This window comes from Procambarus clarkii, chromosome 14 (genome assembly GCF_040958095.1).
Source record: "Procambarus clarkii isolate CNS0578487 chromosome 14, FALCON_Pclarkii_2.0, whole genome shotgun sequence".
NCBI lineage: Eukaryota > Metazoa > Arthropoda > Malacostraca > Decapoda > Cambaridae > Procambarus > Procambarus clarkii.
The window spans coordinates 689,060-715,637 of record NC_091163.1 but is presented as its reverse complement, the minus strand read 5'-3'; the positions used below and the strand labels follow the sequence as shown (position 1 = coordinate 715,637).

At 49.8% G+C, this 26,578-nt stretch overlaps 1 protein-coding gene across 1 annotated transcript in view; it reads left to right on the top strand.

Moving 5' to 3' along the window:
- Window positions 1–26,175, top strand: part of LOC138364648 (streptococcal hemagglutinin-like) — a 33,931-nt gene extending 7,756 nt beyond the window's left edge. Inside the window, exon 2 of the mRNA XM_069324622.1 lies at window positions 24,896–26,175. Within this exon, the coding sequence (XP_069180723.1) occupies window positions 24,896–26,175 (1,280 nt within the window). The remainder of the gene's footprint in view (window positions 1–24,895) is intronic.
- Window positions 26,176–26,578: the final 403 nt, after the last annotated feature.

The following is a 26,578-nucleotide window of genomic DNA, read 5'->3' as shown; positions in this document are numbered from 1 at the left end:
AGCAGGGAGATGGAAGAAATAGAACAAACGTTGAAGCGATCATACGAGTCTGAGGAAATGGAACTGGAACAGAAAGCTATACAAGAGATAAAGACAAATCCAAAATATTCTTTTTACATACGCAAAAACAAATTTAAAAATCTGCGCCAGTATTGTCCCACATCCTTGTTCCACGCCCACACACCTGACCCCCCACACCTGACCCCCCACATCTGACCCCACACCTACACCAGCCAAGCTTTTGGTATCTAGGTTGTCAGTATGGGAGACAGTGTCCCACTAAAGTGACTCTCTTTGGAGACTGGTAATTATTGCACACCTTATAAGCCGGTGCAGGTGTGGACTAGGTATTGCTCGCTCTGTTGCACATGTTGCCCACTGTCTGCCCCCCCCCCCACCCCCTACACACACCCCCACATAGTGTCCCCCACCCCTCCCACACACACACACACACACACACACACACACACACACACACACACACACACACACACACACACACACACACACACACACACACACACACACAGTGTCCCCCTCCCCCCCCCCCTCCACACACACACATCGCGTCGTCTGGGAATTTCCTATGTGCCCCCTGACTCTTAGTGTACATTGCCTCATAGGAATGGTGGGAATTTCTCTCTGAGGGATTATCCTGCCTGCTTGTGGGTAGGGTGGTGGTTGTGCTTCCTGGAACCTTGGTGGGTGATGGTTATAGTACCAGTGGTAGACTGGTGGTGGTGGTGTCACCAAGGCTCGCCACTTGGCATGTGATAGTGGTGTACTGGTTGACCTGACCGAAGGGTGTGGTAGGTAGGAATGTGTTCGCTGGACGTGTGTGTACTTTCAAGTACTTGGTAGAAAGGTGGGTAGGTTTGGGCGTGTATTTACTATTTGGGATTGTAAAATCGAGCTATTAGCTCTTGGATCCCGTCTTTCTAACCAATCAGTTTTTTTCCTCTATTAGGCCTACTATATATATTTATCTCAAACACACACACACACACACACACACACACACACACATGGAGAAACTACAGGAACAACAGAACACCAGAGAGCAGGGAGAGGTACCAGAGGGCAGAAAATGAGTACCTCAGAGTGAGGAGAGAAGCAGAGACAGTATGAAAATGACATCGCGAGTAAAGCCAAGACCCAACCAAAACTGCTCCACAGCCACATTAAGAGGAAAACAGCAGTGAAGGAACAAGTGATGAGAAAAGGGGAGAACAGATACTCAGAGATGCCCAGGAGGTCTTCACAATAGAACAAGGAGAAGCCCCTGCACTAAATGAGGCATACCAAGCAACCTTGGAGGAATTTGACCTCACCAGTGATGAGGGTCAAAAGGAATCTGTTGGAGCTGAATGTGACAAAGGCTGTTGGGCCTGACAGAATCTCACCATGGATACTGAAAGAAGGTGCAGTGGCACTAAGCATGCCACTCTCTATGGTGTATAACAGGCCACTGAAAACGGGAGACCTACCGGAAAGCTGGAAGACCACTAATGTAGTTCCAATATTCAAGAAGGGTGACAGGCAAGAGGCACTAAATTACAGGCCAGTTTTCCCTAACTTGTATACCATGCAAGGTGATGGAGAAGATCGTTAGGAAAAGGCTCGTAGAGCATCTAGCTGGAAATAGCTTTGTAACACACCATCAGCATGGGTTCAGAGATGGTAAATCTTGCCTAGCAGATTTAATAGAATTCTATGACCAAGCAACACAAATTAGGCAAGAAAGAAGGGTGGGCAGACTGCATTTTCTTGGACTGTCAGGAAGCCTTTGACACAGTACCTCACAAAAGGCTGTTACAAAAGTTTGAGCAACAGGCAGGAGTAAAAGGTAAGGTGCTCCAGTGGTTAAGGGAGTATCTAAGTTAAACCGTAAAAGACTTTAGACCTCCTGGCCTCTTGTACCACCAACTGTGTAACTATTTCATTGACTCAGGTGTTCTGGACGACATCTTAACAATTTATCCAAAATTTGCTTGTCCATTTTAAAGAATGAAGAAAATTTTATTTATATTCTAAGTTGCATCACTTACGAACCCATCCCTGCCCTTGTGTGGCAGTGCACCATAGAAAGTTGTTTTCACATATTCATACGTTAAAACATTGATTGTAATCATGATATATATATGCTTCAGCCTACAGTTTAGACTTATTGTCTTGTGAATGACCCTCTGTCCTGCGTGACAGTGAATACCAGCATTATCCTCACTTTAATAAGACTTAATTGAAATCCTCAGATTAGGCAAAATTGTAATCAATTTTGTCATTAAAGATGCTAATAATAATAAGCAATAGGAAACAGCGAGTAACGGTGAGGGGGGAGACATCAGAGTGGCGAGATGTCACCAGCGGGGTTCCACAGGGCTCTGTACTTGGACCCATCCTGTTTCTAATATATGTAAACGATCTTCCGGAGGGTATAGACTCATTCCTCTCGATGTTTGCTGATGATGCAAAAATTACGAGAAGATTAAAAACAGATGAAGAGAGACAGACTACAGAACGACCTGGACAAACTGGTGGAATGGTCTAGAAAATGGCTACTTAAGTTTAACTCAGAAAAGTGTAAAGTAATGAAATTAGGCGAAGGGAGCAGGAGGCTGAACACAAGGTACCATCTGGGAGGTGAAATCCTGCAAGAGTCGAATAGAGAGAAAGATCTGGGGGTTGATATCACACCGAACCTGTCCCCAGAGGCCCACATCAAAAGGATATCATCAGTGGCATATGCTAGAATGGCTAACATAAGAACTGCCTTTAGAAACTTGTGTAAGGAATCGTTCAGGACCCTGTATACCACTTATGTCAGACCAATCCTGGAATATGCAGCAACAGCCCGGAGTCCATACCTAGTTAAACACAAGTCAAAGTTTTAGAAGATTCAGCGGTATGCCAAAAGGCTCGTCACGGAACTGAGAGGTATGAGCTACGAAGAAAGGCTAAAGGAGCTGAACCTGACGTCCCTGAAAAACAGAAGAGTAAAGGGAGACATGATAACCACCTACAAAATTCTCAGGGGAATTGACTGGGTGGACAAAGACAAACTTCAGCACGGGTGGGACACGAACAAGGGGACACAGGTGGAAACTTAGTAGCCAGATGAGCCACAGAGACGTTAGAAAGAATTTTTTCAGTGTCAGAGTAGTTAATAAATGGAATGCACTAGGAAGTGATGTGGTGGAGGCTGACTCCATACACAGTTTCAAATGTCGATATGATAGAGCCCAGTAGGCTCAGGAACCTGTACACCAGTTGATTGCCAGTTGAGAGGTGGGCCCAAAGAGCCAAAGCTCAACCCCCGCAAGCACAATTAGGTGAGTACACACACACACACACACACACACACACACACATACACACACACACACACACACACACACACACACACACACACACACACACACACACACACACATTGTGTGGGAATGTTACATTGGAAGGAAATGCCTCTGTACCTGATACATTTGCGGATATACTGAAAAAGAGCTCAGAAGCAATGGACACAGTGAGGGAGGTAGTGATGCAAGCAGCTACATCAAAGGAAGCAGCAAAGTGCACCACTCAACTGCTGGAGAGAAAAAGATCAGTGGTAGTTGTAGGCATCAAAGAACAGGAAGGATCCAACAGGCAAGAATGGAATGGCAAGGATAGAGAGGCAGTACAGGGGCTACTGAAGGGGTTACAGATGTAAGGGGCTGTACATAACATTGAGAAGGTTTTCAGGTTGGGCTGGTACAACAAGGACAGAAACCGACTTGTAAAGGTGGTGTTTACAAACGAAACCACGAAGGAGGACATTCTCGAAAGGAAGAGTCGTCTGCAGCATATGGAGGGATACAAAAAAGTATTCCTGCAGAGGGACAGGACGAAGGAGGAGAGAGCCAGGGCAGCAGAGGCAAGGAGGAAGTGCAGGGAGAGAGGAGCAAACCAGGAAATCACAGCCCTCAACACAACAGTCCCAGAGACAAGAGGAGAACCCAAAACCAGCATCCCAGCAACACAAGAGGGGAGGGCAACACCACCACCCCCCTCTGCATAGAAACCCTCCCTTCCCCTCACCCTACCTGCCCCCACCCAACCCTCCCTCCCCCCCCCACCCCATTCTTACCCTGACACCCCTTCCCCATTCCCATCATGTCCCCCCTCCCACCTTTCCCCCCCTGTCCCCCCTCCCCCCTTCATCCCATACCCTCCCTATCCCTCCTCCCCCCTCACCCCATATCCTCCATGTCCCCCCTACCTCCTTAACCCACACCCTACCTGTCCCCCCTTCCCTTAAACCCCCACCCCCCCACCCCAAAATCCTCTGAGACCCTGCAAACCACCTCACAGATCCTCTCACCCACGGAACAGCTTCCCACACCAGCAGAATGCTCGCCAAGAAAGGGACATGAAAGTGGACAGAAGAAAGTGAGCTTCAAGGCGATGTACACTAACATAGATGGGATTTCAAATAAAACAAGTGAACTTGGAGAATGGGCACTAGAAGAAAACCCAGACATAATAGCACTCACAGAAACAAAGTTAACGAAAATCATAACAAACGCAGTGTTTCCACAGGGCTACTATGTAGTGAGGAAAGAGAGAGAAGGGAGAGGAGGAGGTGGTGTAGCTCTGCTACTAAGAGAAGGTTGGAGTTTCGAAGAGATGGTAATTCAGAACTGTGAAGGTTTCAGTGACTACATATCAGGCACCATAGCAACTGGAGGACAGAAAATTATAATAGTAGTCATATATAACCCCCCACCTAATGACAGAAAACCCAGACAGGAATATGATAGAAACAACTTGGCCACCATCAATATAATAGAGAGAGCAGCTTCTGTGGCTAGCAGGAACGGATCCAGACTTCTAATCATGAGAAACTTCAACCATGGGAAGATAGATTGGGAGAACAGAGACCCACATGGAGGCCCAGACACATGGAGAGCTAAGCTGCTGGATGTGGCAACAAGAAACTTTCTAAGTCAACACGTCAAGGGACCGACAAGAATGAGAGGATGGGATGAACCAGCCTTGCTTCATCTGATATTTACCCTAAATGAGTCGGATATAAGGGAAGTTAAGTTGGAAGCCCCCTTGGGAATGAGTGATCATAGTGTATTGAGCTTTGAGTACCTGGTTGAGCTGGGAATTATCACCCCCAAAAAAGAACTGGGAACCAAAGGGCTGGCGTACCGAAAGGGAAACTATGAGGAAATGAATAAATTCCTATGGGATATACATTGGGACACAGAACTCGGAACCAAGTCCGTACAAGACATGATGGACTATGTCACCCAAAAATGTCAGGAGGCTGTAAGCAGGTTTGTCCCAGCCCGACAGGAAAAAACAGAGAAGCAACGGAAGAATCCGTGGTTTAATAAGGAATGTATGAAAGCAAAGGAGCTGAACAAAAGGGCATGGAGGAACTTCCGTAATAACAGAACACCAGAAAATAGAGAGAGATACCAGAGAACCAGGAACGAGTATGTCAGTGTGAGAAGAGCAGCTGAGAAAAGGTATAAAAATGATATAGCTAATAAAGCAAGACCGAACCAAAGCTACTACACAGTCACATCAGGAGGAAGACAACAGTGAAGGAACAGGTGATGAAACTTAGGGTGGGCGAGGACAGGTACACAGAGAATGACAAAGAGGTGTGTGAAGAACTCAACAAAAGGTTCCAGGAGGTCTTTACAATAGAACAGGGAGATGTTGCGGTGCTAGAAGAGGTGGCAGCAAACCAGGTGACCTTGGATAGGTTCGAAATTACAAGAGATGAGGTCAGGAAGCACCTATTGGAGCTGGATGTGAGAAAAGCTGTTGGGCCGGATGGAATCTCGCCATGGGTATTGAAAGAGTGTGCAGGAGCACTTTGCCTACCACTCTCCATAGTGTATACTAGGTCACTGGAAACGGGGGACCTACCAGAAATATGGAAGACTGCTAATGTAGTACCAATATACAAAAAGGGTGACAGACAAGAGGCACTGAACTACAGGCCAGTGTCCTTAACTTGTATACCATGCAAGGTGATGGAGAAGATTGTGAGAAAAAACCTAGTAACACATCTGGAGAGAAGAGACTTCATGACAACCCATCAACATGGGTTCAGGGAGGGTAAATCTTGCCTTACAGGATTGATAGAATTCTACGATCAGGTGACAAAGATTAAACAAGAAAGAGAAGGGTGGGCGGACTGCATTTTTTTGGACTGTCGGAAAGCCTTTGACACAGTACCCCATAAAAGGTTGATGCATAAGCTGGAGAAACAGGCAGGAGTAACTGGTAGGGCGCTCCAGTGGATAAGGGAGTACCTAAACAATAGGAAGCAGAGAGTTACAGTGAGGGGTGAGACCTCAGATTTGCGTGAAGTCACCAGTGGAGTCCCACAGGGCTCTGTACTTGGACCTATCCTGTTTCTGATATACGTAAATGATATCCCAGAGGGTATAGACTCATTCCTCTCAATGTTTGCTGACGACGCCAAAATTATGAGAAGGATTAAGACAGAGGAGGACAGCTTGAGGCTTCAGGAAGACCTGGACAAGCTGCAGGAATGGTCGAACAAATGGCTGTTAGAGTTTAATCCAAGCAAATGTAAAGTAATGAAGATAGGGGTAGGAAGCAGGAGACCAGATACAAGGTATCACTTGGGAGATGAAATACTTCAAGAGTCCGAGAGAGAGAAAGACCTGGGGGTTGATATCACGCCAGACCTGTCCCCTGAAGCTCATATCAAGAGGATAACAGCAGCAGCATATGCCAGGTTGGCTAACATAAGAACGGCCTTTAGAAACTTGTGTAAGGAATCTTTCAGAACATTATATACCACATATGTCAGACCAATCCTGGAGTATGCGGCACCAGCATGGAGTCCATATCTAGTCAAACATAAGACTAAAATGGAAAAGGTTCAAAGGTTTGCCACCAGACTAGTACCCGAGCTGAGAGGTATGAGCTACGAGGAGAGACTACGGGAATTAAACCTCACTTCGTTGGAAGACAGAAGAGTTAGGGGGGACATGATCACCACATTCAAGATCCTCAAGGGAATCGACAGGGTTGATAAAGACAGGCTGTTTAACACAAGGGGCACACGCACTAGGGGACACAGGTGGAAACTGAGTGCCCAAATGAGCCACAGAGATATTAGAAAGAACTTTTTTAGTATCAGAGTGGTTGACAAATGGAATGCATTAGGAAGTGATGTGGTGGAGGCTGACTCCATACACAGTTTCAAGTGTAGATATGATAGAGCCCAATAGGCTCAGGAATCTGTACACCTGTTGATTGACAGTTGAGAGGCGGGACCAAAGAGCCAGAGCTCAACCCCCGCAAGCACAACTAGGTGAGTACAACTAGGTGAGCACACACACACACACACACACACACACACACACACACACACACAGGGTCTTGGTAGCTGAGTGGACAGCACTCGGGATTCGTAATCCTAGGAACCGGGGATCAATCCCCGGCGACAGTGGAAACAAATGGGCAGTTTCTTTCACCCCGATTCCCTATTGACCTAGCAGTTAATAGGTACCTGGGAGTTAGACAACTGCTACGGGCTGCTTCCTGGGGGATGTGTAACAAAAAGGAGGCCTGGTCGAGAACCGGGCCGCGGGAACGCTAAGCCCCGAAATCATCTCAAGATAACCTCAAGATCATGTTAACCTCGCCCAGGCTTGGCTGTGGGGTCGACCCAACCAGAGCTTGGTTCTAAAATATAATTCCCGCCAAAAACAACTGTTTTTGGCGGGATTTTTTTCTCGCCAAAAACAATTGTTTTTGGCGGGAATTAAATTTTAAATGTTGCCCCGAGGGGCGAGTTTATTGGGCAGCGCCACTCATCTTGTGAGTGGACACACCGCCATAGTGACAGTATTGGGCAGCGCCACTCATCTTGTGAGTGGACACACCGCCATAGTGACAGTATTGGGCAGCGCCACTCATCTTGTGAGTGGACACACCGCCATAGTGACAGTATTGGGCAGGACCACTCATCCTGTGAGTGGACACACCACCATAGCAGCATGTACAACACTCCCCAATAGGAACAAAACCCGCTGGGTTGTTCATCCTGTCACTTGTACCCAGACACAGCTGGGACTTGCTTAACTGTCTCAAGTGAACAGCTCCTCAAACAAGAAGATAAATATCTATCAACCCTTAAAAGCTTACGTTATCTTGCGGGTGCAAAATGGAGAAATCTTTTAAGAACAGTATCAATATTTGACAAACAGTGTTTTCCTAACTCGAACAATGTGGGGTTTATTATTCTACACATACTTCTGAAAAAATTCAATTGTTTTGGTCGGTCCTTGAAGGGAGTGATGCAGAGATGGTTCTGCAAGGATTTGGGATTTTAGTTTAAATGGGCGAGTAGAGAGTCAGGTTCTGGCGATTTAAATCACACGTTCAATAATGCATCTGGTGTGGTGGTGATGTGTGTTGGCGAGGAGTAAAGGGGTCCTGGAGCTGCTGCGGCAGTTGTGTAGATGTAAACGGTAGAGGTTGGGCCGTGTCGTCGGGGGCTGGGGATGCTGGCCACTCGTCTCTAAAGGCAAGATTAGCCATTTGGATGCTGGTGGTGGCGGGAAGGGTCGCGTCTTCCCCCGGAATGGTAGAGAAGAGTGAGTGTTTAATGGGCGAATGACCTCCGGGGAGCTGGAGGCACGGAGGGAGGGAGGGAGGGAGAACTTGACCTATTGTGAAGGAGAGACTATGGTGATATGAGCCTGGGGGAGGCTGTGGGGGAGGGGTGAGGGAAACTATCAGAGGGGAAAGCGCCAAGCCATTACGACTATATAGCACTAGGAGGGACTTAGGATAAGGATTTGGGATAGGACGGGGGAAACGGAATGGTGCCCAACCACTTGTGGACGGTCGGGGATTGAACGCCGACCTGCATGTAGCGAGACCGTCGCTGTACCGTCCGGCCCCAGTGGTTGGGCAGGGGAGAGGGGAAGGGAACTATGAGGAGAAGCGCCAATGCTACAGACATAGTGTTCCTCCTGCAGGTGTTGGTAGTGTCACATAATTACTCTCATGACTCAGGGACAGTCATAGAGAACTCTGCCTCCATTCAAGAGGTCGTGTTAGGTTTCCATGCATAAATTGTATCATAAAATGTCTCATATTGTGTAACATGTGTTCTTGAGAAAGGTACTTCCAGCATGAGAGACTTTGAAGGTTGAGAGCCTAGTGCAACGGGTGGTAACTACTGATTGTCCACGGAGTTGGGCCAGGTGCGGAACTTTGAGGATGTTGGTGTTGTATATATGAGCAAGACCACCAACGTCACGACGGTGTTGGAGGCTCTGGTGTTCAGACCGTTCCCACCAGACTTGGTCAAGACTAGAGATGAACCGTCTTGCTTGGCTCTCCACTTGGTCCAATAGTCTGATTAATGATGGGGGGGGGATCCAGGAGAGGAGTGTCCCCCCCCCCCTCTCTCTCTCTCTATCTCTCTCTCTCTCTCTCTCTCTCTCTCTCTCTCTCTCTCTCTCTCTCTCTCTCTCTCTCTCTCTCTCTCTCTCTCTCTCTCTCTCTCTCTCTCTCTCTCTCTCTCTCTCTCACTCTCTTACACACACCCTCCTTCCCATTTTTCTCTCCTTTCCTCTCCCCCTCCTTCCCCCTCCCCCTCCTTCCTCCTCCCCCCTCCTTCCTCCTCCCCCCTCCTTCCTCCTCCCCCCTCCTTCCTCCTCCCCCCTCCTTCCTCCTCCCCCTCCTTCCTCCTCCCCCTCCTTCCTCCTCCCCCTCCTTCCTCTCTGTCGATTCCCCTCCTCTTCCCTACCTATCAGGTCACGTTTCCTTAATGTGTATTGATAAGTGCTGTGTGTACTCACCTAGTTGTATTCACCTAGTTGTGCTTGCGGGGGTTGAGCTCTGGCTCTTTCGGCCCGCCTCTCAACTGTCAACCAATTGTTACTAACTACTTTTTTTCCACACACCACACACACACACACACACACACACACACACACACACACACACACACACACACACACACACACACACACACACACACACACACACACTGCCTACGTAAGGCCAGTCTTAGAGTATGCCGCCTCATCATGGAGTCCCCATCTGAAGAAGCATATAATGAAACTGGAAAAGGTTCAGAGGTTTGCAACGAGACTCGTCCCAGAGCTACGAGGGATGGGGTATGAGGAGCGCCTGAGGGAACTGTGCCTTACGACACTAGAAAGAAGAAGGGAGAGGGGGGACATGATAGATAACGTATAAGATACTCAGAGGGATTGACAGAGTGGACATAGACGAAATGTTCACACGGAATAGTAACAGAACGAGGGGACATGGATGGAAGCTTGAAACTCAGATGAGTCACAGAGATGTTAGGAAGTTTTCTTTTAGCGTGAGAGTAGTGGGAAAATGGAATGCACTTCAGGAACAGGTTGTGGAAGCAAATACTATTCATAATTTTAAAACCAGGTATGATAGGGAAATGGGACAGGAGTCATTGCTGTAAACAACCGATGCTCGAAAGGCGGGATCCAAGAGTCAATGCTCGATCCTGCAGACACAACTAGGTGAGTATACACACACACACACACACACACACACACACACACACCAGGAAGCAGCCAGTAACAGCTGTCTTATTCCCAGGTACCTATTTACTGTTAGGTAACAGGGGCATCAGGGTGAAAGAAACTCTGCCCATTTGTTTCTGCCGGTCCCGGGAATCGAACCCCGGTCCACATGACTACGTATCAAGCGTGCTGTCCACACAGTCACCGGCCCTGTAATTACCCAAGTGTAATTACCTGAGTGTAGTTACAGGATGAGAGCTACGCTCGTGGTGTCCCGTCTTCCCAGGACTCTTTGTCATATAACGCTTTGAAACTACTGACGGTCTTGGCATCCACCACCGTCTCACCTAACTTGTTCCAACCGTCTGCCACTCTGTTTGCCAAAGGGAATTTTTCTTATATTTGTTCGGCATCTGTGTTTGGCTAGTTTATATCTATGACCTCTTGTTCTTAAAGTTCCAGGTCTCAGGAAATCTTCCCTATCGATTTTATCAATTCCTGTTACTATTTTGTATGTAGTGATCATATCACCTCTCTTTCTTCTGTCTTCTAGTTTTGGTATATTTAATGCCTCTAACCTCTCCTCATAGCTCTTGCCCTTCAGTTCTGTAAGCCACTTAGTAGCATGTCTTTGCACCTTTTCCAGTTTGCTGATGTGCTTCTTAAGATATGGGCACCACACAACAGCTGCATATTCTAGCTTGGCCTAACAAAAGTCGTGAACAATTACTTTAGTATATCGCCATCCATGTATTTAAAAGCAATTCTGAAGTTAGAAAGCGTGGCATAGGCTCCTCGCACAATATTCTTTATGTGGTCCTCAGGTGATAGTTTTCTATCTAGAACCACCCCTAGATCTCTTTCTTTATCAGAATTCTTTAAAGATTTCTCACATAATATATAGGTTGTGTGGGGTCTATGTTCTCCTATTCCACATTCCATAACATGGCATTTATTAACATTAAATTCCATTTGCCAAGTGGTGCTCCATTTACTTATTTTGTCCAGGTCATCTTGAAGGGCATGACAATCATCTAAGTTTTTTATCCTTCCTATTATCTTAGCATCATCAGCAAACATGTTCATATAATTCTGTATACCAACTGGTAGATCATTTATGTAGACAATAAACATCACTGGTGCAAGAACTGAACCCTGTGGTACTCCACTTGTGACATTTCTCCAGTCCGATACATTGCCTCTGATCACTGCCCTCATTTTTCTATCAGTCAGAAAATTTTTCATCCATGTTAGAAGCTTACCTTTCACCCCTCCAATATTTTCCAGTTTCCAGAACAACCTCTTATGTGGAACTCTGTCGAAAGCCTTTTTTAGGTCCAGATAGATACAGGCAACCCAACCATCTCTTTCCTGTAATATCTCTGTTGCTCGATCATAGAAACTGAGTAAATTTGATACACAGGATCTTACAGATCGAAAACCATACAGTCTGTCTGATATTATATCATTTCTCTCCAGGTGTTCTACCCATTTAGTTTTAATTATTTTTTCCAATATTTTGACTATTACACTTGTCAATGATACCGGTCTATAATTAAGGGGGTCTTCCCTGCTTCCACTTTTGTAAATTGGAACTATGTTAGCCTTTTTCCACACATCAGCTACAACTCCTGTAAACAGGGATGCCTGAAAAATCAGTTGAAGAGGAATGCTGAGCTCAGGTGCACATTCTCTCAGAACCCATGGTGAAACTCCATCTGGACCAACTGCTTTGTTCTTATTTAGCTCCTTGAACATTTTTTCCACTTCGTCTCTAGTCACCTCTATGTGCTCTATGTTCTCTGGAATTCTTATTGTGTCTGGTTCCCTGAAGATTTCGTTTTGTACAAACACACTTTGGAACTTTTCGTTTAATGTTTCACACATTTCCTTTTCATTTTCCGTGACTCTATTTCCCATTTTCAACCTCTGAATATTATCCTTTACCTGCAATTTGTTGTTTATGAATTTATAGAATAGACCTGGTTCTGTTTTACATTTGTCTGCAAACGCTTTTTAAAATTTTCTTTCCGCCTCTCTCCTCACTGCCTCTGTGTGTGTGTGTGTGTGTGTGTGTGTGTGTGTGTGTGTGTGTGTGTGTGTTCAGGGTCGGAGGTCAGAAGTTTGGGGCAAGAGCATCGCCAACTTGGCAGGGGTGAATGGTCTGGGGTGTGGGACGGACATAGGCAGGATAAGGTTGACCATAGTTAAATACTTTTCAGATATTGTAGCAGTAATTGAGACATTCCTCGCCCCCCCCCTCCCCCAGGGTGATTTTCATGGGGTCACCCAAGTAAATGTTTTCCCCATAGTTGTTGTAGTGATATTAATACATTTTCTTTGAGAAGGGGGGGGGGAGAGGGGGGACCAACGGGAGGAGGAGGGGAGAGGAGAGGGAGATGGGGTGAGGAGGAGGGGCGGGAAAGGGGGAGAAGAGGGGAAATAATGGAGGAGGAGGAGGAGGAGGAGAGAGACGAAAAGGAAAATATGTATAAACATAATATAAACATATTTTATGCCCCATGTATATTTCATTGTGTATTGATATATAATATGTTATTGCAGAGGTGCGCAGTGTGGCTGAACCCCTCCCCCCTCCACCCCCCCTCCTCCATCCCCCCACTCCTCCATCCCTCCCTCCTCCATCCCCCCCCTCTCCTCCATCCCCCCTCCTCCATCCACCCTCTCCTCCATCCCCCCACTCCTCCATCCCCCTCTCCTCCATCCCCCCTCTCCTCCATCCCCCCTCTCCTCCATCCCCCCTCTCCTCCATCCCCCCTCTCCTCCATCCCCCCTCTCCTCCATCCCCCCTCTCCTCCATCCCCCCCTCTCCTCCATCCCCCCTCTCCTCCATCCCCCCTCTCCTCCATCCCCCCTCTCCTCCATCCCCCCTCTCCTCCATCCCCCCTCTCCTCCATCCCCCCTCTCCTCCATCCCCCCTCTCCTCCATCCCCCCTCTCCTCCATCCCCCCCTCCTCCATCCCCCCTCTCCTCCATCCCCCCTCTCCTCCATCCCCTCTCTCCTCCATCCCCCCTCTCCTCCATCCCCTCTCTCCTCCATCCCCCCCTCCTCCATCCCCCCCTCCTCCATCCCCCCTCTCCTCCATCCCCCCTCTCCTCCATCCCCCCTCTCCTCCATCCCCTCTCTCCTCCATCCCCCCTCCCTCCTGCGGCTGCACTGTCACTCGCTGACTGGTGAGTACTGGCGGACTTCAGGGGGTTGGGGTTGAGTGTGCCGGCGGACTATCCACTCATGACTTTCAATTTCAATTTCTTTCTTGGTTATGCACCCCATACCCATCCCGTGGGCAGTGGGGGAGAGTGTACATGTTAATTGAATTATATTGGAAGGTATTGTTGTTGTCTTGGAATGTTTCTTTGATGCCCGAAGATGTCTTAGAATGTTTCTTTGATGCCCGAAGATGTCTTAGAATGTTTCTTTGATGCCCGAAGATGTCTTAGAATGTTTCTTTGATGCCCGAAGATGTCTTAGAATGTTTCTTTGATGAACGAACATGTCTTAGAATGTTTCTTTGATGCCCGAAGATGTCTTAGAATGTTTCTTTGATGAACGAAGATGTCTTAGAATGTTTCTTTGATGCACGAAGATGTCTTAGAATGTTTCTTTGATGAACGAAGATGTCTTAGAATGTTTCTTTGATGAACGAAGATGTCTTAGAATGTTTCTTTGATGTACGAAGGTGAGTTAGAGATTATCTTTGATGACTCTGAGAATAACGTTTGACGTCTCTTGAGAATAACTTTTGATAACATGAGAAGTGTTGTCATGTCTTTGTGCGTGTCATTGGAGAATAAAGATGACGTCGGAGTATCATTTGATGCGTAAACATGTCTCGGCGAGTAACTTTAGTTAGAAAATATTATGAAGAAATTACCTTAGACTGTTTTACGTACTCAACGACGCATAATGGTCGTTAAGAACGTGTTGAAAGATCAACAAGACAATTTTCACTTGACTGGCGAATAAGAAACGACAAAAAAAAGAATGTCTTCTAACTTGAGGTTATCTTGAGATAATTTCGGGGCTTTAGTGTCCCCGCGGCCCGGTCCTCGTCCAGGCCTCCACCCCCAGGAAGTAGCCCGTGACAGCTGACTAACTCCCAGGTATCTATTTTACTGCTAGGTAACAGGAGCATCATGGTGACAAAAACTCTGCCCATTGTTTCTCGCCGGCGCCCGGGATCGAACCCGGGACCACTGGATCACGCGTCCAGTGTTCTGTCCGCTCAGCCGCCGGCTCCCTAAAGTCTTGGGTAAATTTGTTACTGAATTTATTTTAGTGTTGGTAAGAAATATTAAGTTGATAAAGAAATACCTTGACATAGTTGATTAAAAATCATCTCTGTGAATAAATACTTTGTAACTATATAATATGTAACGATATAATTTTGTAACTAGATTTGTTGAGGAATTGTAACACTGTTGATAATATATGACGAAGAACTAGTTACTGAACGGAAGAAACAAGTGTGCATTTGATTTTAAAGAAGAAGTAAGAGAATGTGATGAACGCACAGAACATGTAGGGAATATGAATTGAAGTTGCAGAGAACGTGAGAACATAAAAGAATATACGAAAAATGAACAACGAACTTGTGAAGAACATTTTGAGAAAATGGAGAATAGAACACAAAAAACATGGAAGAGAATGAGAAGAACATGGAAAACAAGTGCAAAATATGAATTGAACTTGGTGAGAACATGGAGAAGAATATGAATAATGTGTAACAAATTATAAAGAGAACATGTTGTGAACATTTGGAGAACCTGGAGAGTACGGAGCAACAGGTGGAACAAATGGACGGGACATTTGGGAGAACATTTTAAGAACCCGGGGGAGAATATGTGAATAAGGTAAGACTATTGGTAATAGTTGTATCTCATATTCTTGAGAGTTAAGGGTTCCTTAAGGGTTATTGTTGCTTATTCTTGACTGAATGGTGAGAGGAGGGGGGGGGGGGAGGGGAGGGGCGTTGGTATGAATTATTCCGGTAGAACTGTGGGCCGGAACTGTGGGCCGGAACTGTGGGCCGGAACTGTGGGCCGGAACTGATGACGGTAGAGGCCGGAACCCCATGTTGGCTTCCTCCCTCATCCCTCCCTCCCACCCCCCCCCCCCATCCCGCTCTCCCCCCCATCCCGCTCTCCCCTCCTTCTTTCTCCTCCCCTCTACCTTTTCCCTTTCATTCTCTCTCTCTCTCTCTCTCTCTCTCTCTCTCTCTCTCTCTCTCTCTCTCTCTCTCTCTCTCTCTCTCTCTCTCTCTCTCTCTCTCTCTCTCTCTCTCTCTCTGTCTCTCTCTCTGTCTCTCTCTCTGTCTCTCTCTGTCTCTCTCTCTGTCTCTCTCTCTGTCTCTGTCTCTGTCTCTGTCTCTCTCTCTCTCTCTCTCTCTCTCTCTCTCTCTCTCTCTCTCTCTCTCTCTCTCTCTCTCTCTCTCTCTCTCTCTCTCTCTCTCTCTCTCTCTCTCTCTCTCTCTCTCTCTCTCTCTCTCTCTCTCTCTCTCTCTCTCTCTCTCTCTCTCTCTCTCTCTCTCTGTCTCTCTCTCTCTCTCTCTCTCTCTCTCTCTCTCTCTCTCTCTCTCTCTCTCTCTCTCTCTCTCTCTCTCTCTCTCTCTCTCTCTCTCTCTCTCTCTCTCTCTCTCTCTCTCTCTGTCTCTCTCTCTCTCTCTCTCTCTCTCTCTCTCTCTCTCTCTCTCTCTCTCTCTCTCTCTCTCTCTCTCTCTCTCTCTCTCTCTCCTTTCTTTTACCAGAGTAAACATATATTTGGGTTGGTTGTGTGGGTTGGTCCACTTACTGTTGCGGTGTAAGGGGAACTGTCCTCAGAGGAATCCTCAGAGGAATCGACCGGGTAAACAAGGATGAACTATTCAACACTGGTGGGACGCGAACAAGGGGACACAGGTGGAAACTGAGTACCCACATGAGCCACAGCGACGTTAGAAGGAACTTTTTCAGTGTCAGAGTAGTTAACAGATGGAATGCATTAGGCAGTGATGTGGTGGAGGCTGACTCCATACACAGTTTCAAATGTAGATATGATAGAGCCCAGTAGGCTCAGGAACCTGTACACCAGTTGATTGACAGTTGAGAGGCGGGACCAAAGAGCCAGAGCTCAACCCCCACAAGCACAAATACGTGAGTACACACACACACCCACACACAGGAAGCAGCCCCTAGCAGCTGTCTAACTCCCAGGTACCCATTTACTGCTAGGTGAACAGGTGCATCAGGGTGAAAGAAACTCCGCCCATTTGCTTCCGTCTCCACCAGGGACCTGGTTGGTTGATACCTGGTTGATGGGGTTCTGGGAGTTCTACTCCCCAAGCCTGGCCCGAGGCCAGGCTCGACTTGTGAGAGTTTGGTCCACCAGGCTGTTGCTTGGAGCGGCCCGCAGGGCCACGTACCCACCACAGCCCGGCTGATCCGGAACTTCTCTTAGAAAACCGTCCAGTTTTCTCTTGAAGATGTCCACGGTTGTTCCGGCAATATTTCTTATGCTCGCTGGGAGGACGTTGAACAACCGCGGACCCCTGATGTTTATACAGTGCTCTCTGATTGTGCCTATGGCACCTCTGCTCTTCACTGGTTCAATCTTGCATTTTCTTCCATATCGTTCACTCCAGTACGTTGTTATTTTACTGTGTAGATGTGGGACCTGACCCTCCAGTATTTTCCATGTGTATATTATTTGGTATCTCTCTCGTCTCCTTTCTAGAGAGTACATTTGGAGAGCTTTGAGACGATCCCAATAATTTAGGTGTTTTATCTCGTCTATGCGTGCCGTATATGTTCTCTGTATTCCCTCTATTTCAGCAATCTCTCCTGCTCTGAAGGGGGAAGTGAGTACTGAGCAGTACTCGAGACGGGACAGCACAAGTGACTTGAAGAGTACAACCATTGTGATGGGATCCCTGGATTTGAAAGTTCTCGTAATCCATCCGATCATTTTTCTGGCTGACGCGATATTTGCTTGGTTATGCTCCCTAAACGTTAGATCGTCGGACATCATTATTCCCAAATCCTTGACATGCTGTTTTTCTACTATGGGAAGATTCGATTGTGTTTTGTACCCTGTATTATGTTTCAGATCCTCATTTTTGCCGTACCTGAGTACCTGAAATTTATCACTGTTAAACATCATGTTATTTTCCGCTACCCAATCAAAAACTTTGTTGACATCTGCTTGTAGTTTTTCAATGTCTTCAGCAGAGGTAATTTTCATGCTGATTTTTGTGTCATCTGCAAAGGACGACACGAAGCTGTGGCGTGTATTTTTGTCTATATCAGATATGAGAATAAGGAACAGTAGCGGTGCAAGGACTGTACCTTGAGGTACAGAGCTTTTAACATCGCTTGGACTCGATTTTATCTGATTGACTGTTACTCTTTGTGTTCTGTTCGACAGGAAATTGAGTATCCAGCGTCCTACTTTTCCAGTTATTCCCATTGACCTCATTTTGTAAGCTATCACCCCATGGTCACATTTGTCGAACGCCTTTGCAAAGTCTGTGTATACAACATCTGCATTTTGCTTTTCTTCTAGGGCTTCTGTGATTTTGTCATAGCGGTTGAGTAACTGTGACAGACAGGATCTTCCCGCTCTAAATCCATGTTGTCCTGGATTGTGCAATTCATTGTTTTCCATAAAACTAGAAATTTGATTCCTAATCACTCTTTCAAACACTTTTATTATGTGTGATGTTAGTGCAACTGGCCTATAATTTTTTGCCAAGGCTTTACTCCCCCCCTTGTGCAACGGAGCTATATCTGCAGATTTAAGTGCTGCTGGTATCTCCCCTGTATCCAGGCTCTTTCTCCATATTACGCTGAGTGCTCTCGCTACTGGTACTTTACATTTCTTTATGAATATTGAATTCCATGAGTCAGGCCCAGGAGCTGAGTGCATAGGCATATTATCAATTTCTCTTTCAAAGTCTTCCGAGTTTGTGGTAATATCCGTTATATTATCTGCAGCTTGAATGTCATTCATAAAGAAGCTGTCTGGGTCATCAACTTTCATGTTGTTTATTGGTGTGCTAAACATAGCCTCATACTGGCTTCTTAGAATTTCACTAATCTCTTTGTTGTCCTCTGTGTACGTACCTTCATTTGTAATTAACGGTCCAATACTGGTCGAGGTTTTGGATTTTGATTTTGCGTATGTGAAAAAATATTTCGGATTTTTCCTTATCTCTTGTATAGCTTTCTGTTCCAATTCCATTTCCTCAGACTCATATGATCGCTTCAACGTTTGTTCTATTTCCTCAATCTCCCTGCTTAGGCTTGTTTTCCTTGCTTGTGATAGTTGTGTCTGCCGAAGCATTTCAGTTATTTTTTTCCTTCTCCTGTACAGTCGTCTCCGTTCTCTTTCTAGAGTGGTCCTCTTTCTGCCCCTCCTCACAGGCACGTGCTTCAAGCAGACCTTGTAAGCTTCAGCTGTCAGTTGAGCTATTCCCTGTGTGGGAGTTTTGTCGCTTAAGACCGTCTCCCATTGAATGGTTGCAAGGTCTACATTTATTTTTTCCCAGTCAATCCTCTTATTGTTGAAATTGAATTGATTGAATATTCCTTCTCGCTTGTTGGGTCTCTTAAACCTACTACCGTTATTTATGCTAGTTCGCACTTCAATGAGCTTATGGTCTGAGTATGAAGTATCTGAGATTGTGATATCCCTGATTAGTTCATCATTGTTTGTGAATAACAAGTCTAGTGTGTTTTCGTTCCTAGTTGGTTCTGTAATCTGTTGATTGAGCGAGAATTTGTCACAGAATCTCAAAAGTTCTCTAACCTGTGGTTGGTTATTTCCCGGGTCATTCCCTGCTATGATATTTGTGTTTGCCGTTCTCCATCTTAGACTCGGTAAATTGAAATCTCCAAGAAAGATAATATCTGGAGCTGGGTTTGCTAGGTTGTCAAGTATGTTCTCTATTTTGTGCATCTGCTCTGTGAATTCCTCAATCGTTGTATCTGGCGGTTTATATATTAGAATAATAATTAAGTTTAGTTTCTCTACCTTCATTCCAAGTACCTCTACCACCTCATTAGTTGAATTTAATAGTTCTGTGCATACCAGGTCTTCTTTAATATACAGACCTACTCCTCCATTTGACCTAGTTTTTCTATCACATCTATATAGATTATAATTTGGAATCCAGATTTCACCATCCATGTAATCTTTTGTATGAGTTTCCGTGAATGCCCCAAATATTGAGTTTGACTCTAATAGAAGGCCATTTATGAACTTAACTTTATTTCTTGACTTTGGCTTTAAACCTTGAATGTTTGCAAATATGAATGATTGTCCATATTGTGTGTCACTTCTGGAAGGTTTTGGTAGTTCTCCCTCCTCTCTACCCTGACCCAGGGTGTGTTGTTGTGGCAATGGTTTGTCCAGTTTTGGAAGTGATACTGGGGAGTGTGGTAGTCTCTGTGTAGTTGGGGGGTGTAGTATGTGTGGGCTTGATGACGACCGACCCTCGAAACCTCAGGATTATGAATCCCGAGCCATGTCCACTCAGCCGTCAGGCGATATAGCTTGTTCATAGAGCCAGTAGAGTGAGTGGCAGTTCCCTGTCTTCGTCAGTTGTCTGGGAGATTTGACGGGTGTTTGACAGCCTGACGTGCTTGACAGCTTGACGTGCTTGACAGCCTGACGTGCTTGACAGTCACTACCTGCCTTTGTAATGTTCTACAATATTTGTCCGTAGTTTGGTTGTTTGTTTGACACTATTTAGCGAAGGGCAGGCTGTTCCCAAGGTCAAGAAACTGTCGTACTAAGGTGCCCTAACCTAACCTACCAGGCGCCACACGACCCACCAACGGGACAAACGAGCTGCTTCCATTTTCTTGTAAGACAGTTTTTGGCCGTAGGTGGAGTATACGTCACGTGTGGTGTGCTGTTACTGAGTATGTCACATGTGGCGTGCTGTTACTGAGTATACGTCACGTGTGGTGTGTTGTTACTGAGTATACGTCACATGTGGCGTGCTGTTACTGAGTATACGTCACGTGTGGTGTGTTGTTACTGAGTATACGTCACATGTGGTGTGCTGTTACTGAGTATACGTCACATGTGGTGTGTTGTTACTGAGTATACGTCAATTGTGGCGTGCTGTTACTGAGTATACGTCACATGTGGCGTGCTGTTACTGAGTATACGTCACATGTGGTGTGCTGTTACTGAGTATACGTCACATGTGGCGTGCTGTTACTGAGTATACGTCACATGTGGCGTGCTGTTACTGAGTATACGTCACATGTGGTGTGCTGTTACTGAGTATACGTCACATGTGGCGTGCTGTTACTGAGGCTGGCGGCGGTGTTGTCAGTGACGGCGGTGGTGTTGTTGTCAGTGGCGGCGGCGGTGTTGTCAGTGACGGCGGTGGTGTTGTTGTCAGTGGCGGCGGTGGTGTTGTTGTCAGTGGCGGCGGTGGTGTTGTCAGTGGCGGCGGTGGTGGTGTTGTCAGTGGCGGCGGTGTTGTTGTCAGTGGCGGCGGTGGTGGTGTTGTCAGTGGCGGCGGTGGTGGTGTTGTCAGTGGCGGCGGTGTTGTTGTCAGTGGCGGCGGTGGTGGTGTTGTCAGTGGCGGCGGTGGTGGTGTTGTCAGTGGCGGCGGTGGTGGTGTTGTCAGTGGCGGTGGTGGTGTTGTCAGTGGCGGCGGTGGTGGTGTCAGTGGCGGCGGTGGTGGTGTCAGTGGGGGCGGTGGTGTTGTTGTCAGTGGCGGCGGTGGTGTTGTTGTCAGTGGCGGCGGTGGTGTTGTCAGTGGCGGCGGTGGTGTTGTCAGTGGCGGCGGTGGTGTTGTCAGTGGCGGCGGTGGTGTTGTCAGTGGCGGCGGTGGTGTTGTCAGTGGCGGCGGTGTTGTCAGTGACGGCGGTGGTGTTGTCAGTGGCGGCGATGGTGTTGTCAGTGGCGGCGGTGGTGTTGTCAGTGGCGGCGGTGTTGTCAGTGGCGGCGGTGGTGTTGTCAGTGGCGGCGGTGGTGGTGTTGTCAGTGGCGGCGGTGGTGTTGTCAGTGGCGGCGGTGGTGTTGTTGTCAGTGGCGGCGGTGGTGTTGTCAGTGGCGGCGGTGGTGTTGTCAGTGGCGGCGGTGGTGTTGTCAGTGGCGGCGGCGGTGGTGTTGTTGTCAGTGGCGGCGGTGTTGTTGTTGTCAGTGGCGGCGGTGTTGTTGTTGTCAGTGGCGGCGGTGTTGTCAGTGACGGCGGTGGTGTTGTTGTCAGTGGCGGCGGTGTTGTCAGTGGCGGCGGCGGTGTTGTCAGTGGCGGCGGCGGTGTTGTCAGTGACGGCGGTGTTGTTGTTGTCAGTGGCGGCGGTGGTGTTGTTGTCAGTGGCGGCGGTGTTGTCAGTGACGGCGGTGGTGTTGTCAGTGACGGCGGTGGTGGTGTTGTCAGTGACGGCGGTGGTGTTGTTGTCAGTGGCGGCGGTGGTGTTGTTGTCAGTGGCGACGGTGTTGTTGTCAGTGACGGCGGTGGTGTTGTCAGTGACGGCGGTGGTGTTGTTGTCAGTGACGGCGGTGTTGTTGTCAGTGGCGGCGGTGGTGTTGTTGTCAGTGGCGGCGGTGGTGTTGTCAGTGGCGGCGGCGGTGTTGTTGTCAGTGGCGGCGGTGATGTTGTTGTCAGTGGCGGCGGTGGTGTTGTTGTCAGTGGCGGTGGTGGTGTTGTCAGTGGCGGCGGTGGTGGTGTCAGTGGCGGCGGTGGTGTTGTTGTCAGTGGCGGCGGTGGTGTTGTCAGTGGCGGCGGCGGTGGTGTTGTTGTCAGTGGCGGCGGTGGTGTTGTCAGTGGCGGCGGTGGTGGTGGTGTCAGTGGCGGCGGTGTTGTCAGTGACGGCGGTGTTGTCAGTGACGGCGGTGGTGTTGTTGTCAGTGGCGGCGATGGTGTTGTCAGTGGCGGCGGTGGTGTTGTCAGTGGCGGCGGTGTTGTCAGTGGCGGCGGTGGTGTTGTCAGTGGCGGCGGTGGTGTTGTCAGTGGCGGCGGTGGTGTTGTTGTCAGTGGCGGCGGTGGTGTTGTCAGTGGCGGCGGTGGTGTTGTTGTCAGTGGCGGCGGTGGTGTTGTCAGTGGCGGCGGCGGTGTTATCAGTGGCGGCGGTGGTGTTGTTGTCAGTGGCGGCGGTGTTGTTGTTGTCAGTGGCGGCGGTGTTGTTGTTGTCAGTGGCGGCGGTGTTGTCAGTGACGGCGGTGGTGTTGTTGTCAGTGGCGGCGGTGTTGTCAGTGACGGCGGTGTTGTCAGTGACGGCGGTGGTGTTGTTGTCAGTGGCGGCGGTGTTGTTGTTGTCAGTGACGGCGGTGTTGTCAGTGACGGCGGTGTTGTCAGTGACGGCGGTGGTGGTGTTGTCAGTGGCGGCGGTGGTGTTGTTGTCAGTGGCGGCGGTGTTGTTGTTGTCAGTGGCGGCGGTGGTGTTGTTGTCAGTGGCGGCGGTGTTGTTGTTGTCAGTGGCGGCGGTGTTGTTGTTGTCAGTGACGGCGGTGTTGTTGTTGTCAGTGGCGGCGGTGTTGTCAGTGACGGCGGTGTTGTCAGTGACGGCGGTGGTGTTGTTGTCAGTGGCGGCGATGGTGTTGTCAGTGGCGGCGGTGGTGTTGTTGTCAGTGGCGGCGGTGTTGTTGTTGTCAGTGGCGGCGGTGGTGTTGTCAGTGGCGGCGGTGGTGGTTTTGTCAGTGGCGGCGGTGTTGTCAGTGACGGCGGTGGTGTTGTTGTCAGTGGCGGCGGTGGTGTTGTTGTCAGTGGCGGCGGTGTTCTCAGTGGCGGCGGCGGTGTTGTCAGTGGCGGCGGTGTTGTTGTTGTCAGTGGCGGCGGTGGTGTTGTTGTCAGTGGCGGCGGTGGTGTTGTTGTCAGTGACGGCGGTGGTGTTGTCAGTGACGGCGGTGGTGTTGTTGTCAGTGGCGGCGGTGGTGTTGTTGTCAGTGGCGGCGGTGGTGTTGTTGTCAGTGGCGGCGGTGTTGTTGTCAGTGACGGCGGTGGTGTTGTTGTCAGTGACGGCGGTGTTGTTGTCAGTGACGGCGGTGTTGTTGTCAGTGGCGGCGGTGGTGTTGTCAGTGGCGGCGGCGGTGTTGTTGTCAGTGGCGGCGGCGGTGTTGTTGTCAGTGGCGGCGGTGGTGTTGTTGTCAGTGGCGGCGGTGGTGTTGTCAGTGGCGGCGGCGGTGTTGTCAGTGGCGGCGGTGGTGTTGTCAGTGGCGGCGGTGTTGTTGTTGTCAGTGGCGGCAGTGTTGTTGTTGTCAGTGGCGGCGGTGGTGTTGTTGTCAGTGGCGGCGGTGTTGTTGTTGTCAGTGACGGCGGTGGTGTTGTTGTCAGTGGCGGCGGTGTTGTTGTCAGTGGCGGCGGTGTTGTCAGTGGCGGCGGCGGTGTTGTCAGTGACGGCGGTGTTGTTGTTGTCAGTGGCGGCGGTGGTGTTGTCAGTGGCGGCGGTGTTGTTGTCAGTGACGGCGGTGGTGTTGTCAGTGGCGGCGGTGTTGTTGTTGTCAGTGGCGGCGGTGGTGTTGTTGTCAGTGGCGGCGGTGTTGTTGTCAGTGACGGCGGTGTTGTCAGTGGCGTCGGTGTTGTTGTCAGTGACGGCGGTGGTGGTGTCAGTGGCGGCGGTGGTGGTGTTGTCAGTGGCGGCGGCGGTGTTGTCAGTGGCGGCGGCGGTGTTGTCAGTGACGGCGGTGTTGTTGTTGTCAGTGGCGGTGTTGTTGTCAGTGGCGGCGGTGTTGTTGTCAGTGGCGGCGGTGGTGTTGTTGTCAGTGGCGGCGGTGTTGTTGTCAGTGACGGCGGTGGTGTTGTTGTCAGTGGCGGCGGTGTTGTTGTCAGTGACGGCGGTGGTGTTGTTGTCAGTGGCGGCGGTGGTGGTGTTGTCAGTGGCGGCGGTGTTGTCAGTGACGGCGGTGGTGTCAGTGGCGGCGGCGGTGTTGTCAATGACGGCGGTGTTATCAGTGACGGCGGCGGTGTTGTCAGTGGCGGCGGTGTTGTCAGTGGCGGCGTTGTCAGTGGCGGCGTTGTTGTCAGTGGCGGCGGTGGTGTCAGTGGCGACGGCGGTGTTGTCAGTGGCGGCGGCGGTGTTGTCAGTGACGGCGGTGTTGTCAGTGGCGGCGGTGTTGTCAGTGGCGGCGGTGTTGTCAGTGACGGCGGCGGTGTTGTCAGTGACGGCGGTGTTGTCAGTGACGGCGGTGTTGTCAGTGGCGGCGGTGTTGTCAGTGACGGCGGTGTTGTCAGTAGCGGCGTTGTCAGTGGCGGCGGTGTTGTCAGTGGCGGCGGTGTTGTCAGTGGCGGCGGTATTGTCAGTGGCGGCGGTGTTGTCAGTGGCGGTGGTGGTGTCAGTGGCGGCGGTGTTGTCAGTGGCGGCGGTGTTGTCAGTGGCGGCGGTGTCAGTGGCGGCGGTGGTGTCAGTGACGGCGGTGTTGTCAGTGACGGCGGTGTTGTCAGTGGCGGCGGTGTCAGTGGCGGTGGTGTCAGTGGCGGCGGTGTTGTCAGTGGCGGCGGCGGTGTTGTCAGTGACGGCGGTGTTGTCAGTGACGGCGGTGTTGTCAGTGGCGGCGGTGGTGTCAGTGGTGGCGGTGGTGTCAGTGGCGGCGGTGTTGTCAGTGACGGCGGTGGTGTCAGTGGCGGCGGCGGTGTTGTCAATGACAGCGGTGTTGTCAGTGACGGCGGCGGTGTTGTCAGTGACGGCGGTGTTGTCAGTGGCGGCGTTGTTGTCAGTGGCGGCGGTGGTGTCAGTGGCGGCGGTGGTGTCAGTGGCGGCGGCGGTGTTGTCAGTGACGGCGGTGTTGTCAGTGGCGGCGGTGTTGTCAGTGGCGGCGGTGGTGTCAGTGGCGGCGGTGGTGTCAGTGGCGGCGGTGTTGTCAGTGACGGCGGCGGTGTTGTCAGTGACGGCGGCGGTGTTGTCAGTGACGGCGGCGGTGTTGTCAGTGGCGGCGGTGTTGTCAGTGGCGGCGGTGTTGTCAGTGACGGCGGTGTTGTCAGTGGCGGCGGTGTTGTCAGTGGCGGCGGCGGTGTTGTCAGTGACGGCGGTGTTGTCAGTGACGGCGGTGTTGTCAGTGGCGGCGGTGGTGTCAGTGGTGGCGGTGGTGTCAGTGGCGGCGGTGTTGTCAGTGACGGCGGTGGTGTCAGTGGCGGCGGCGGTGTTGTCAATGACAGCGGTGTTGTCAGTGACGGCGGCGGTGTTGTCAGTGACGGCGGTGTTGTCAGTGGCGGCGTTGTTGTCAGTGGCGGCGGTGGTGTCAGTGGCGGCGGTGGTGTCAGTGGCGGCGGCGGTGTTGTCAGTGACGGCGGTGTTGTCAGTGGCGGCGGTGTTGTCAGTGGCGGCGGTGGTGTCAGTGGCGGCGGTGGTGTCAGTGGCGGCGGTGTTGTCAGTGACGGCGGCGGTGTTGTCAGTGACGGCGGCGGTGTTGTCAGTGACGGCGGCGGTGTTGTCAGTGGCGGCGGTGTTGTCAGTGGCGGCGGTGTTGTCAGTGACGGCGGTGTTGTCAGTGGCGGCGGTGGTGTCAGTGGCGGCGGCGGTGTTGTCAGTGACGGCGGTGTTGTCAGTGGCGGCGGTGGTGTCAGTGGCGGCGGTGTTGTCAGTGACGGCGGTGTTGTCAGTGGCGGCGGTGGTGTCAGTGGCGGCGGTAACATTGGCCGTGACCGTGCAGATATAGGTTAATTAACTGTCGGAACTGTAAAATATTCTCCACGTCCCCCCCCCCCCCCCCCCTCTCTCTCTCTCTCTCTGTCTCTCTCTCTCTCTGTCTCTCTCTCTGTCTCTCTCTCTCTCTGTCTCTCTCTCTCTCTGTCTCTCTCTCTCTCTGTCTCTCTCTCTCTCTGTCTCTCTCTCTCTCTGTCTCTCTCTCTCTGTCTCTCTCTCTCTCTCTCTGTCTCTCTCTCTCTCTCTCTGTCTCTCTCTCTCTCTGTCTCTCTCTCTCTCTGTCTCTCTCTCTCTCTGTCTCTCTCTCTCTCTCTCTCTCTCTCTCTCTCTCTCTCTCTCTCTCTCTCTCTCTCTCTCTCTCTCTCTCTCTCTCTCTGTCTCTCTGTCTCTCTGTCTCTCTGTCTCTCTCTCTCTCT